The following is a 13,132-nucleotide window of genomic DNA, read 5'->3' as shown; positions in this document are numbered from 1 at the left end:
GGGGTTTTGATGAAGGTGGTTTGGTCTTTTTGGAAGTTGGAGTTTTGGAATCTGATTTCGCAGGAGGAGGTTGTTGTGCTGGTTCAACAGGAGGAGTGGTCTCTGAATCATCAGAGTTGATGACATGAATTGTGTTGTCTTGAGGGGTTGCCTTTTTGGTCGAAACGGCTCCAGACATGATTCTGGAGGAGCGCCTGGAAGGAGTTGAGGAGGAGGATTTTTTGACGATTTTTGGAGGAGTGGAGCTTTTGGATGGTTGAGATGAAGAAATGGTGTTCATGGAAGTTTCTTCAGATTGGTTTTCTTCATTATAGTCTGACTCAGTGCTTGAGTAGACATCTTGGTTTTTCTCAGGTTCTTGGCAGGATTTTTTGCGTTTTACAGTCATTTTGATTCGTGCCATTGATGCAGGAAGGTGAGGGAAGAAACTGTTGAGTGATGAAAGGATTTCTGGGCAAAAGGTTGATGAGAGAAAATGAAGAGGATGGGAAATGAACGATGAGATCGTGTGAGTAACCGTGAGGGAACGTGAGGAAACGCGAAGGGAACAGAAACAATTAATGCGCCGTATCCTAGAGACCTAGTGTGATGATGGATTAGACATGTAGCCGTTCTGCATTAAATGCAAGGCGTGAAGTACGGAGGCATGCGCCACGCGTACTGCCCAATGAGAGAGAGAGACACATGCTTTCTTTCTAGGTTGTTTGGTCACGTGAAATTACACCAATAAGGATATTCCGTCCTCTGGTGGGTTTCCTATCCTCTCAAGCCTAACTAAAAATGTAAATACATATTTAAAAGGCAACAGATTTTTATATAAAAAATACAAAAAATACAATAAAAAATAACAATATAATAAAGAGCATCACAAGATAGATCAATTAATTTTAGACAAATTAATAATTGAAAGTTCACCCAAGATCTTTTTGAACCTATCCTCTTGGAGAGGTTTGGTAAAGATATCTGCTAATTGATTTTCAGTGTCAATAAAAATCAGTTCTAAATCCCCTTTTTGCACATGATCTCTTATAAAATGATGTTTAATTTCAATGTGCTTAGATCTAGAATGTTGAATGGGATTTTTAGAAAGATTTATTGCATCTGTATTATCACAGAGGATGAGAATTTTTGCGTACCTTAGCGAGTAATCCTCAAGCTGTTTTTTTATCCAGAGCAGTTGTGAGCAACATTGAACGACTGATACATACTCTGCTTCAGTAGTTGAAAGAGCAATTGTACTTTGTTTTTTGCATGACTAACTTATTAGGGATTTACCAAGAAATTGGCAAGCACCACTTGTGCTTTTTCTTTCAACTTTGTCTCCCGCGTAGTCGGCATCACAATAAGCTATGAGGTCAAGATTGGAACATTTCTTGTACCAAATTCCCAGATTTATAGTACCAACAAGGTATCTAAAAATCCTTTTTACAGCTGTGAGATGAGATTCTTTAGGAGAGGATTGAAACCTTGCACAAAGACCGACTGCAAAGACTATGTCCGGTCTGCTTGCTGTTAAATACAACAAGGATCCTATCATCCCTCTGTATTCCTTTTCCGAAATAGGAGTTCCTTCATCATCTTTGTGGAGTGTGGAGGATGAGTGCATTGGAGTTCCCATACTCTTGGCAGAACTCATGTTGTATTTTTTGAGCAAATCATTGGTGTATTTTTCTTGTGAGATAAAAATACCATTCTCTAGTTGTTTGATTTGTAAACCAAGGAAGAATTTCAATTCCCCCATCATACTCATCTCAAACTCGCTTTGCATGAGATTTGAGAATTCTTCACACATTTTTTCATTTGTGGATCCAAATATAATGTCATCGACATATATTTGAACAATCAATAAATCCTTTTCAAGTGTTTTCTTGAAAAGAGTAGTATCAATCTGTCCTCTAATAAATCCATTTTCTTTTAGAAAAGAACTTAACCTCTCATACCAAGCTCTAAGAGCTTGCTTTAAACCATAAAGAGCTTTAGAGAGTTTGAACACATGGTTTGGTCGTTTTTCATCCTCAAATCCAGGAGGTTGATGAACATACACTTCTTCATTTAAGAACCCATTCAAAAAGGCACTTTTCACATCCATTTGGAATAGTTTTATACCTTTATGAGTAGCATAAGCTAAGAGGATTCTTATTGCTTCAAGTCTTGCTACGGGTGCAAACGTTTCATCATAATCTATTCCTTCTTGTTGGTTGTACCCTTGTGCCACTAGTCTTGCTTTATTTCTAATGACTTCTCCATCCTCATTTAGTTTGTTTCTAAATATCCATTTAGTTCCAATAACAGATTTGTCCAGAGGATGGGGTACAAGATTCCATACCTTGTTTCTTTCAAATTGTGAGAGTTCTTCCATCATAGCTTCAACCCATGATTTGTCACCAATAGCTTGATCAATTGTCTTGGGTTCAACTTGTGATATCATGGCCATGTTGGAAGTATTTTCCCTTAGAAAGTTTCTGGTTCTCACACCATCTTCAGTATTTCCAATGACCAGATCTAGAGGATGATGCGTGACTGTTTTCCATCCTCTTGGAAGTTGTTGAGAGGTTGGATCAGACTCATCCTCTGCGTGAGGACCGGGTACTTGTGAGGATGTATTTTCATCTTCTTCATCCTTATCCTTTTTCTCTAAACACAAGTCATCAAACTCATCAAAAATAACATGCATGGATTCCTCCACAGTTTGAGTCCTAAGATTATATATTCTATAACCTTTTGACGTTGTGGAGTATCCTAGAAAAATTCCTTTATCGGATTTTGGATCAAACTTTCCCAAATTTTCTTTATTATTTAGAATGTAGCAATAACACCCAAATATGTGAAAATAGGAAATATTTGGTTTTCTCCCTTTCCATAATTCATATGGAGTTTTGTTCAAAATTTTTCTAATGGATGTACGATTTGAAATATAACAAGCGGTATTAATGGCTTCGGCCCAAAAATATTTTTCAATGTTGGCTTCATTTAAAATAGTTCTAGCCATTTCTTGTAAAGTTCTATTTTTCCTTTCAACAACCCCATTTTGTTGGGGAGTTCTTGGACAAGAAAAGTTGTGAGAAATACCATTTTCTTCACAAAGATTTTTAAAAGATTCATTTTCAAATTCACCTCCATGGTCACTTCTCACCGAGACAATTTTTGAACCTTTTTCATTTTGAATCTTTTTGCAAAAATGGTGGAATGCCTCAAAGGCTTCATCTTTGTGTTTTAAAAATAGAACCCAAGTAAAACGGGAAAAATCATCAACAAGTACAAAGCCATATCTTTTTCCACTAAGACTTGGAGTTTTGATAGGACCAAAGAGATCAATGTGAATGAGTTCAAGAGGATGATTTGTTGAAACAAAGTTTTTAGAGTGAAAACTACTTTTAACTTGTTTTCCTTTCACACAAGCTTCACAAACTTTGTCTTTTTCAAAATTAATTTTTGGAAGACCTTTTACTAATTCTAAATTTGCTAATTTAGAAATAGTGTTTAAGCTTGTGTGACCGGCTCGTTTGTGCCAAATCCATTTATCTTTTTCAATGGAAACAAAACAAGATTCAGTAGGTAAATCATCAAGATAAAGTTCATATAAATTCTTTTTTCTAAAACCGGAAAAGAAAACTCTACCCGAGGATGAGTGTTTAACCTCACATAGAGTTGGCTTAAAAATAACTTCAAAACCACTAATGCTTAGCAAGTTATGTTTCAAGCCATCCACATATTGAACATTTTCAATTTTTGCAGAATTATTCTTACCAATAATACCTGTTCCTTTTATTTGAGCTTTATCATTATTACCAAATGTGACTGATCCTCCATCCTTTATCTCCAAAGACATGAAGCAGTGCTTATCTCCCGTCATATGCCTTGAGCAACCACTGTCCAAGTACCAAGGCTTTCTTTTGTTGATTAGAGGATGAACCTGTTTTAGAGTTTAAAAGAGACTTAGGTACCCATATAGCTTTGGGTCCTTGTTGGTTAGTTTTTCCTCTTTTGAGGATATTCCTTTTATGATGGCAAATAGAATCATGGTGCCCATGTTTACCACAGAATGAGCATGCTGCCTTTTCATTGTTAGCTTTCTTCTTAGCATGACAGATTTTGGAAGTATGCCCAAGTTTTTTGCAAAAGGTGCATTTAGGCCTATCCTCTCGTTTTTTAGGCAAGAAAAAGTTTTCATATAATTTTTGTTTTTGAGAGCTTTTAAAACCAATTCCAGCCTTGTCAAATATTCCAGATTGGGACCCCATTATCTTTTGAAATGTTTCTGTAGATTTGACAAAGTTGGAAATATCATTTTTTAGTTCCATAACCTCAGTTTACAAAATTTCCTTTTCTGTATCCTCGTCAGGAGGATGCGATTCAAGAATTTTTTGTTTCTCAGAATTTTGAAAGTGAGATTGCTGCAACTCTTGAATGATTTTAACATATTCATCATTCTTTTTCTGTAGCTCTTCATTTTGTTTCTTTATCTCAACAAGTTGGGTTTTTTGAAACATGCATTTTTGAGATAAAGTGTATGAGTCATTTAAAAGGCTATCAAATTCAACTTCTAATTTTTCACAATTTGGACATAGATCAGAAATACTTACCTTGTCATTTTCTGATTTTGTCATGAGACATAGGTTGGCCTCTTCTTCCTTTTCTTGCTCCGAGGATGACTCATCACTATCATCCCAAGTGATCATCATGGATTTGTTTTTGTATGGGAATTTTCTAGAGTTCCTTTTGTTGAGAGGACACTCAGTTTTATAGTGTCCCATCTTGTTGCATCCATAACAAGTTATTTGACTCTTGTCAATTTTTTCTTTTTGAGGAGGTCCTCTATTCTGTCCTCTTCTGTTTAGCATCCTCTGGATTTTTCTGGAAATCAGAACGAGGTCATCCTCATCTTCAGACAGAGGATACTCTGCGCTTTCCTTTGTTATGACATCTTCATTCTTCTTGGAGCTTTCTGTTTGGCTGGTTTTTAAAGCAATCATTCTTCCCTTTTTGTTTGGTTTATCAGCCAATAACAATGGTTCATGAGCTCTTAGAGTTCCAACCAAATCTTCTAATTTCATGTTGGTCAAATCTCTTGCTTCTGTAATGGCAATTACCATTGGCCTCCATTCTTTTGGTAAACTCCTTAGAATTTTTCTTATCCTTTCTTGAACGGAGTATACCTTTCCAAGAGATCTTAAGGGATTTTGCTGCTAAAAATTATTTTAAGTGTTTTTAAAAACTATCCTCTCGCTGAGGATGGCTAGCTCGAGGATGGAATTTTTAAATCGTTAGATCTAAGCTGAGCAAAAAAGATAGGAGCAGAATATGAGGGACAGACACACAATTTTATACTGGTTCACCCAAAGATGGCTACGTCCAGTCCTCACACCCTTGTGAGATTTCACTAACTTTCAAAACGGATCAATCCTCAACCCGAGGATGATTACAACTGTGTATTATCAAGCTTCACCAAGCTTACAATCAATTTCCAAATATTTCCAAGCTTCACTCACTAGGAAATTACAAAGTAGAATGAGAGTGATTGATACTTAATACTTTCTCAAAAGATATACAAAGATATAGTGTAGGATCAAAGAAAGTAATAAGGGAGGATGTGATTTGCTTCTTGAAAGCTTTAAGATGCTTGATCTTTTTATGCAAGTGTGTTGTGTGTCTTCCAATGGAGAGCTTGTAGCGTTTTATAGAAGATCAAAGCCTTTGATGACCGTTGGAGCTCATTTTCAAAGGATCCAAGGTTTTCATCAAAATTACAGAACTGCCACTCAGCTTGTTAGGCTTAGGCAGAACCCATCCTCTTGCAGCATAGCTTTGATCTTGACATGTCCTTGCTTTTTCTCTTTAATCAAAGTGCAAGGCTGTTTCTGAGCTGCATTTTTCGAAGTCTTTAAGGTCTAGGTTGGCTTCATCTTTTGAGGTGATGTGGACAAGAGAGAAAAAACCACTTTATGACATAGGACTGTCATACTCAGTCCGAGGATCAGATCTGGCAGCAACATGTGATCTTCCATTTTTGGCTTGTTTCAAGTTGCCTTTTGTTAACTTGACTTCCTTATGAATAAAAACGTGCAAGCCCATTTAATGATCAGATTTTGACATTTGCACATGCTTGATAGGTTGCTTTCACTTTTGCTAGCCTTTCCTTTACATACTAGATCTAGCCATATTCACCTTTTTCTTTTGACCTTTTGACTCTTACTTTTGAATGCTTTGTTTATTCATGTTTGACATTGATATACAATTGAATAAACACAATATTCTGGTGAGAAATCATGCACTGCTTCGAGCAACAACCCCTTGTTTCTTACTTCTCCAAGTAACTAAATTTCCCCAAACATAGGCACAATATCCAGTGGTGGATTTTCTATCAGTAATTGATCCTGCCCAATCAGCATCTGTAAATATAGAGACTTCTCTGTCATTAGTTTTCTTGAAGCACAAACCCTTTCCAGGATTGGATTTCAAGTACCTTAAGATTCGATAAACTGCCTCCAAGTGTTCTTCATAGGGAGAATGCATGAATTGACTTACAACACTCACAGAGAAAGCGATGTCAGGTCTAGTGTGGGCTAGATAAATAAGTTTGCCGACTAACCTCTGGTATCTTCCAATCTCAACAGGAACACTGCCTTTCTCCCAAAGTTTAGCATTTAATTCCATAGGAGTATCTGCTGGTCTACACCCACTCATCCCAGTTTCTTCCAAGAGATCTAGGATGTATTTTCTTTGAGAAACAACAATTCCCTTCTTTGAGCGAGCAACTTCCATACCAAGAAAATATTTAAGCGCGCCTAAATCTTTGATCTCAAATTCTTTAGTCAAATTTTTCTTCAATCTTTCCATCTCAACAATGTCATCTCCTGTGAGAATAATATCATCTACATATACAATTGAAATTTTACCAACATTAGAGAAATTCATGAGCAGAGTATGGTCTGATTGTCCCTGCATATATCCTTGCCTTTTGACCGACTGAGTGAATTTTTCAAACCAAGCCCTTGGAGATTGCTTGAGACCATAAAGGGATTTTTGAAGTTTGCACACATTTGAACCAAATTTATCTTCAAAGCCAGGTGGGCTATCCATGTATACTTCCTCCTCCAAATCACCATTCAGAAAAGCATTCTTTACATCAAGTTGGTTAAGAGACCAATCTAAATTCACTGCCAAGGACAAGAGAACTCTAATAGTGTTTAATTTGGCAACGGGAGCAAAAGTCTCTGAGTAATCAATGCCATATGTCTGAGTAAACCCTTTAGCAACCAAGCGTGCCTTGTATCTTTCAACTGTGTTATCAGAATTATATTTCACAGTGAATACCCATTTACAGCCAACAGTATTCTTTCCTGTAGGTAATGTCATGACTCTCCAAGTTTGATTCTTCTCAAGAGCTCTCATCTCCTCAAGAACAGCTTCTTTCCACTTTGGAATTTTTAGAGCCTCTTGTATATTTTTTGGAATTTCTACAGTAGACAACTTAGAGGTAAATGCAGCAAATGAAGAAGACAATTTTGAGTATGACACATAATTAGACAAAGGATATTTAGTGCATGATCTAATAGGTTTTCTAATTGCAATAGGAAGGTCTAAATCAGGATACTCGACATGACTCTTAAGAATAGAAGAAGACTTACCTGTATCAAGATGATGTGTTGGATTATCTATTGGTTCAGAATCTTGGAAGGGTCGGAGAATGGGTCCTTCATTTCTCTGTTTATGGTTTCTTCTTTCAAACACATTTCCCTTCCAAGTAGGGTCAATTGTAGTAAACCTGCTTTGTGTCTCTTTATCTGAGTCATTATGTTGTGGCATTTCAGGTGGTCCTTTATTATTATTGAGATCAAGAATTTGATCATTGTGATTTTCATTTGAAATTGTCGCCCCCGAATCTGTCGAAACCTCATTCATAAGTGGATTGAGTTTCAATATGGATTCTTGGGCATTTTCTTTTGGTGCATCAATATAAGTCTCAGAATTTTGTGACAACACTATATCACTTAAAGTAATGATGTTTTCAAAAGTAAAAGATGAATCTTCCTTAAAATTTCCCCCCTGAAGATGAATGTCACTAAAAAATGGTTGATTTTCAACAAAAGTAACATCCATGGTTACAAAACTTCTTTTTGATTTTGGTTTAAAACACCGATACCCCTTCTGAGTTGGAGAGTAACCGGTAAACACACATTTTATTGCTCGGGGATCGAGTTTGTCAAGGTGTTTATGTTCATGAACAAAAGCAGTGCAACCAAAAACTTTTAGTGGCAAATTAGCAGAGACACTAGTCAAAGGAAAATAATTTCGAAAAACATCAAGAGGTGTATGAAAATCTAAAACTTTAGATGGCATTCGATTGATTAAATATGATGCAGTTAAAACAGCTTCACCCCACAAATATTTTGGAACCTTATTTGCAAATAGTAAAGCTCTAGCAACCTCAAGAAGATGCCTATTCTTTCTCTCTGCAATTCCATTTTGTTGGGGTGTATTAACACAAGAACTTTGATGAACAATCCCATTTGCAAGAAAAAAATCGGATAAAAGTATATTAAAGTATTCTTTACCATTGTCTCTTCTGAAGACTTGAATATTTGTTTGGTATTGAGTGTGCACCATTTTAAAGAAATTTTTGACAACCTGTCCAACTTCCGATTTTTCTTTCAATAAATAAACCCAACAAATTCTAGTATGATCATCAATAAAAGTTATAACCCATTTTTTATTAGAAAATGTGTTTATTCTATTAGGACCCCAAACATCACTATGAATAATTGCAAACGGTTTTGATTGTTTATATGGTTGTGTAGAAAAAGAAGAACGGTGATGTTTAGCAAATTCACAAGTTTCACAATAAAATAAAGATGGATCCTTCTTAGAAAATAATTTAGGAAACAAATGTTTCAAATACGGAAAACTAGGATGTCCTAACCGACAAGAATTGTTTTAGGGGCTAAACTGGAAATGGTGTTTACTGCAGGGACTAAAAACTCATTTGGATATACATATCCATAAAGTTTATTTCATTATGTCACAGCTACTACAACTGTAAAGTGTGTGTTTTACAAAAAGAATTGATTATTACACTTTTGTAATGTATATTACCTTGATTGATCTGTCAAGATAATTAACTAATAACTAGTTTACTATGAACCATGGTGGTATCACAGATGTGCCGGGATGCCTGATGTTGAAACAGAGACGAATTCCATTGATCGAACTGTGGCTCGTTTACTCTTTCATAGGCCTGTGGAGTTGAAGGGAAATTTTTCTGACAAACTGGAGTCGCTCATTTCTACTAAGGTGCAATGTAAAAGCAAAACAGCTAACCAAGTGAACTTTCCCATGAGGTGCTTAAAAGAGGAGGACTTGAGAAGTAATGAACAATTTTCTCACCTTGGGTTAGAGAATCCCTGTCCATCTTTTGAGGTACAGCCTATGGATCAAATTAAAAATAGTTCATGCATGGATACTTCAGAGAATGCGTCTAACCCACAGGAGCTTGAAGCCTCTCAATGAAGAAAGAAGTGCTGCTGAACATGAGGGTAATTCCTACCGTTTCCTTCCATGTTGATTACTATGCTTTTCTTATTAAATTTTTATATACCGATTTACTAGTAATTCAAATGTTTTATTTTATTGTCAGCCTTCTGGATCATAACCGAGCTCAAATATCGATGTAGAATCCTGAGAACCAGTTTAATGCTTGCATGTTATCAGTAGTATTTATGTTTCTTCTGTTTTAAAACATGAGAGATGTATCTTGGTATCTGACCATACTTAAGGTCGTGAGTGCTAAGTTGTTTTAATCACATCTACATTAAATATATGCAGCTAAGCCAGTCATATATGTCAAATTAATCATGTTTGTGCTGCCTTACTTAGACCAGGCTTTAAAGTTGTTGTATTTCTGTATGTACCACTGGCCAAAGTTGCCCTATCATGGAACAATGGTTTGTGTTACCATTTGAGATAAAAGTCATAAACGTGTGGTTTTTATTTTGGATTTAAGTATAGGAGATGCATCTAGCAAGAGTAGTAGTTTTTAACCATGCATAGATGATTAAGTTATTAAACCAGATCTGGTGATCAACATTTACTCATATTACTCTCACTCAATTATTGCTCTCTCACTTCTTAGGTCTCCTTTAAGTACTCTTGGTTTCAGCCAAAAATTGTGTTCAAGATATAAAAAAAGTCATAATATCTGCCTTCATCAAATTACTTGAATTTTCAGGGTGACTTCATCAAACTTTGAAGGTAAAAAAGATTGTTGCTGGCTTTCTGATCATGTATATGCCTACATCGCTGCTTTAAGTTGTTTTCGGGCTTGCTCACAGCCCGTGAGCTTAATAGGCCCATGGCTAAGTAATCATATCTCTAATCTATATATAGTCTAAAGATTGTGGTCGAAGTTGATGCTGCATTTTCCGTATGACCTTGAAAACTCTGTCAATAGTTGATGCACGATGAGAACAACAGCCATGAGGAAAATGGTCACGGGTCTACACTTAATTTTCATTTGGAGATAGAAAAATGTAGACTTAATTGCAATTTTTGTCCATATATTTTCACTAATTCACGTCATTGGTCCATTTATTTTAAAATTTTTTAACTAAAAAATAGTGATGTGATATAATTATATGACGTAACATATGATCTCATGATCTAAATACATTAATTATTCATGTTATTAATTAAATTACAAAAATTAATAATTCCATAATTTCAAACTAATGTTTTTAGAAGAATTCATTGCAATTACTTATGTATTAATTATTTAACATAATTTATTTCTAAATTATGTCATTTAAAATATGTTAAATTATAATTATTTTAGTTAAAAAATCAAGAGAGATCAAAATTCTTGAAATTTAAAATAAAAGGATCAATTATATACATTGATGAAAATAGAAAGATTAAAACTGTAATTAAGTAAAAACAAAATTGTAAGTGACTTGTCAACCTGGACAACGAGAAGTAGAGATAGATCTATTTGCATCAAGTGTCAATTATACCTTACACTTTGAATCATGTTATATTATTATAATGGTTATGTAAGATTTTATATAATTTAAACTTCCATAAGTATAAATTTAATATAGGGTATCAACTTATATTTTTAAAAATAAAATACTAATAATTACTATGAAGTGACATATAGTTTTAAAATTGTACAAAATGTTTGATCTATTTAATGAGAACTTTCACTTCATACAATTAGGATATGTTTGATTGTGTTTTTAATTTTAGTGTTTTTACAACTATTTTATATATCAATTTAAAAAAATTGTATTTAGAAAGAAAATAAAATGAATATGTTTTGTAATACTATTTTCAAAAACTACTTAGAAATGAGAAAACTATTGGCATCAGAATAATATAATAATATCACGTAATTAAAATAAAAGATGAGAAAAGAGGAATTGAATATAATATTTATGTAGAAACCATCAGCAAATAAAGGTAAAAAGTCGTACGGCAAAAATAAAAGAATTTTCACTAATCATGGACACGTGACAATGGACTCCATAATTTGTCATTGGAGTAAAAGGCATTACCATTCATAAAAACTAAAAACAACTTGTTTGATAAATTTATTTAGAATGTAATTTGTTTACATTTTTTAATAATAACACTATCTAAGATTATAAATATAAACACTTTTACTACTATGTCTACAATAAAACACTTCTTCGAAAACAAGTCAAAATTATAACTTCATGGCACTAAAAAAAGTAATGAGCCTAGTGTTTGCTCAAAGCAACATTTACCACTCAAATTCTGTAGAAAACACTTTCCCACCAAGAAAATATAAAAAGAATAATTAAACTCAAGCCTAAAAAATTGCTCCTATTATTATCACTCCTACACTTTTTAACTATAAATCGACACTTTATTACTTTCAAAAATAACCCCAATATCTTTTCATATTAGTATCCCAAAAGTATATCATAAATTATATGTTTACTTTTTCTTGCAGAGTATACCATAAATATGTAATTTATGGTGTCATTTTTTAAGAAAATGCTTACCACAAGAATATAGCACGCATTGAGCGAGATTAAAAAAAATAATAATAATAACAAAGAGAGAATTTAGATGACATTTAGCATAAACTATTATTATTAAACTGATCGACTAAACTTACACATATTCATATTTTCATAGTTCATATTATATCTATAAATTTATTTCTCTCCTTATTTCCCTCATTTTTTCTTCTTTGCTCAAAGCAACTTCCATCCACCACAGAAGAGCCTTTCGACCACCTGTTAACAATGAAAAGAGAAAGAAAGAGGAAGAAGAGAAACAACCACTCTAGAGTTTCATAACATAGAATGAATCAAACTTAAGTTAATAGGGTTACAATGAGTATATATATAAAAGAATAAAATTGTCTAAAATACCCTTACTACTAATATATAATAATATTATCTAACATCTCCCCTCAAACTCACAATGCATTAACATGGAGCATCGATAGTTTGTCAACTAAAAAATGGAAACGTTTAATGGAATGCATCTTTGTAAACAAATCATCAATCTGTAAAGAAGAAGAAACAAACGGTAGAGTAATGGTTCCATGCTGAAGATGATGACGAGTAAGATGACAATCAATCTCAATGTGTTTGGTGCGTTCATGAAAGACCGAGTTGTGAGCAATTTGAATAACACTCTTGTTATCGCAGTACATCGGAGTTGGCTCAGAAAGAGAGATACCCATATCAGACAAAAGCCAACGCAACCAAATTATTTCAGCGGTAGTGGATGCCATAGCACGATACTCAGCTTCTGTAGAGGAGCGAGAGACAATGTCTTGTTTCTTACTCTTCCAAGAAATAAGAGAATCTCCAAGAAAGATACAAAAGCCTGTGGTGGATTTACGATCTGTGGTGTCATCAGTCCAATCATCATCAGAATAAGCTCGTAACTCTAATGAAGATGAAGATGGAAAGAGAAGACTTTGAAATTGAGTTCCTCGAAGATAACGAAGAATCCAAATAACTGCTGCCCAATGTACTGTAGTGGGAGAGACAACAAACTAACTAACAACATGAACAACATAAGCAATGTCGGTTCTGGTAATCGTAAGATACACTAAGCTGCCAACCAAAGTACGATACAAAGTGAAATCTGGTAA

General features: G+C 34.3%; 1 protein-coding gene across 8 annotated transcripts in view; it reads left to right on the top strand.

The window, feature by feature from the left end:
* LOC101505199 (protein LNK2) overlaps nt 1-10,570 on the top strand; it is a 25,635-nt gene extending 15,065 nt beyond the window's left edge. For 7 of the 8 annotated variants that reach the window (XM_073368312.1, XM_073368310.1, XM_073368309.1 and 4 more), the window contains exons 7-8: nt 9,159-9,533; nt 10,226-10,570. In XM_073368312.1, coding sequence (XP_073224413.1) covers nt 9,159-9,507 — 349 coding nt within the window. In that variant the 3' untranslated portion in view covers nt 9,508-9,533; nt 10,226-10,570. Of the gene's footprint in view, nt 1-9,158; nt 9,534-9,634; nt 9,988-10,225 lie in introns of those variants that run through there. The other variant, XM_073368307.1, reaches the window with a different exon arrangement.
* The last annotated feature ends 2,562 nt before the right edge of the window (nt 10,571-13,132 follow it).

This window comes from Cicer arietinum, chromosome 5, assembly GCF_000331145.2.
Source record: "Cicer arietinum cultivar CDC Frontier isolate Library 1 chromosome 5, Cicar.CDCFrontier_v2.0, whole genome shotgun sequence".
Lineage (NCBI taxonomy): Eukaryota > Viridiplantae > Streptophyta > Magnoliopsida > Fabales > Fabaceae > Cicer > Cicer arietinum.
The sequence above is the reverse complement of the archived record's forward strand: the minus strand, read 5'-3'. Positions and strand labels throughout refer to the sequence as shown.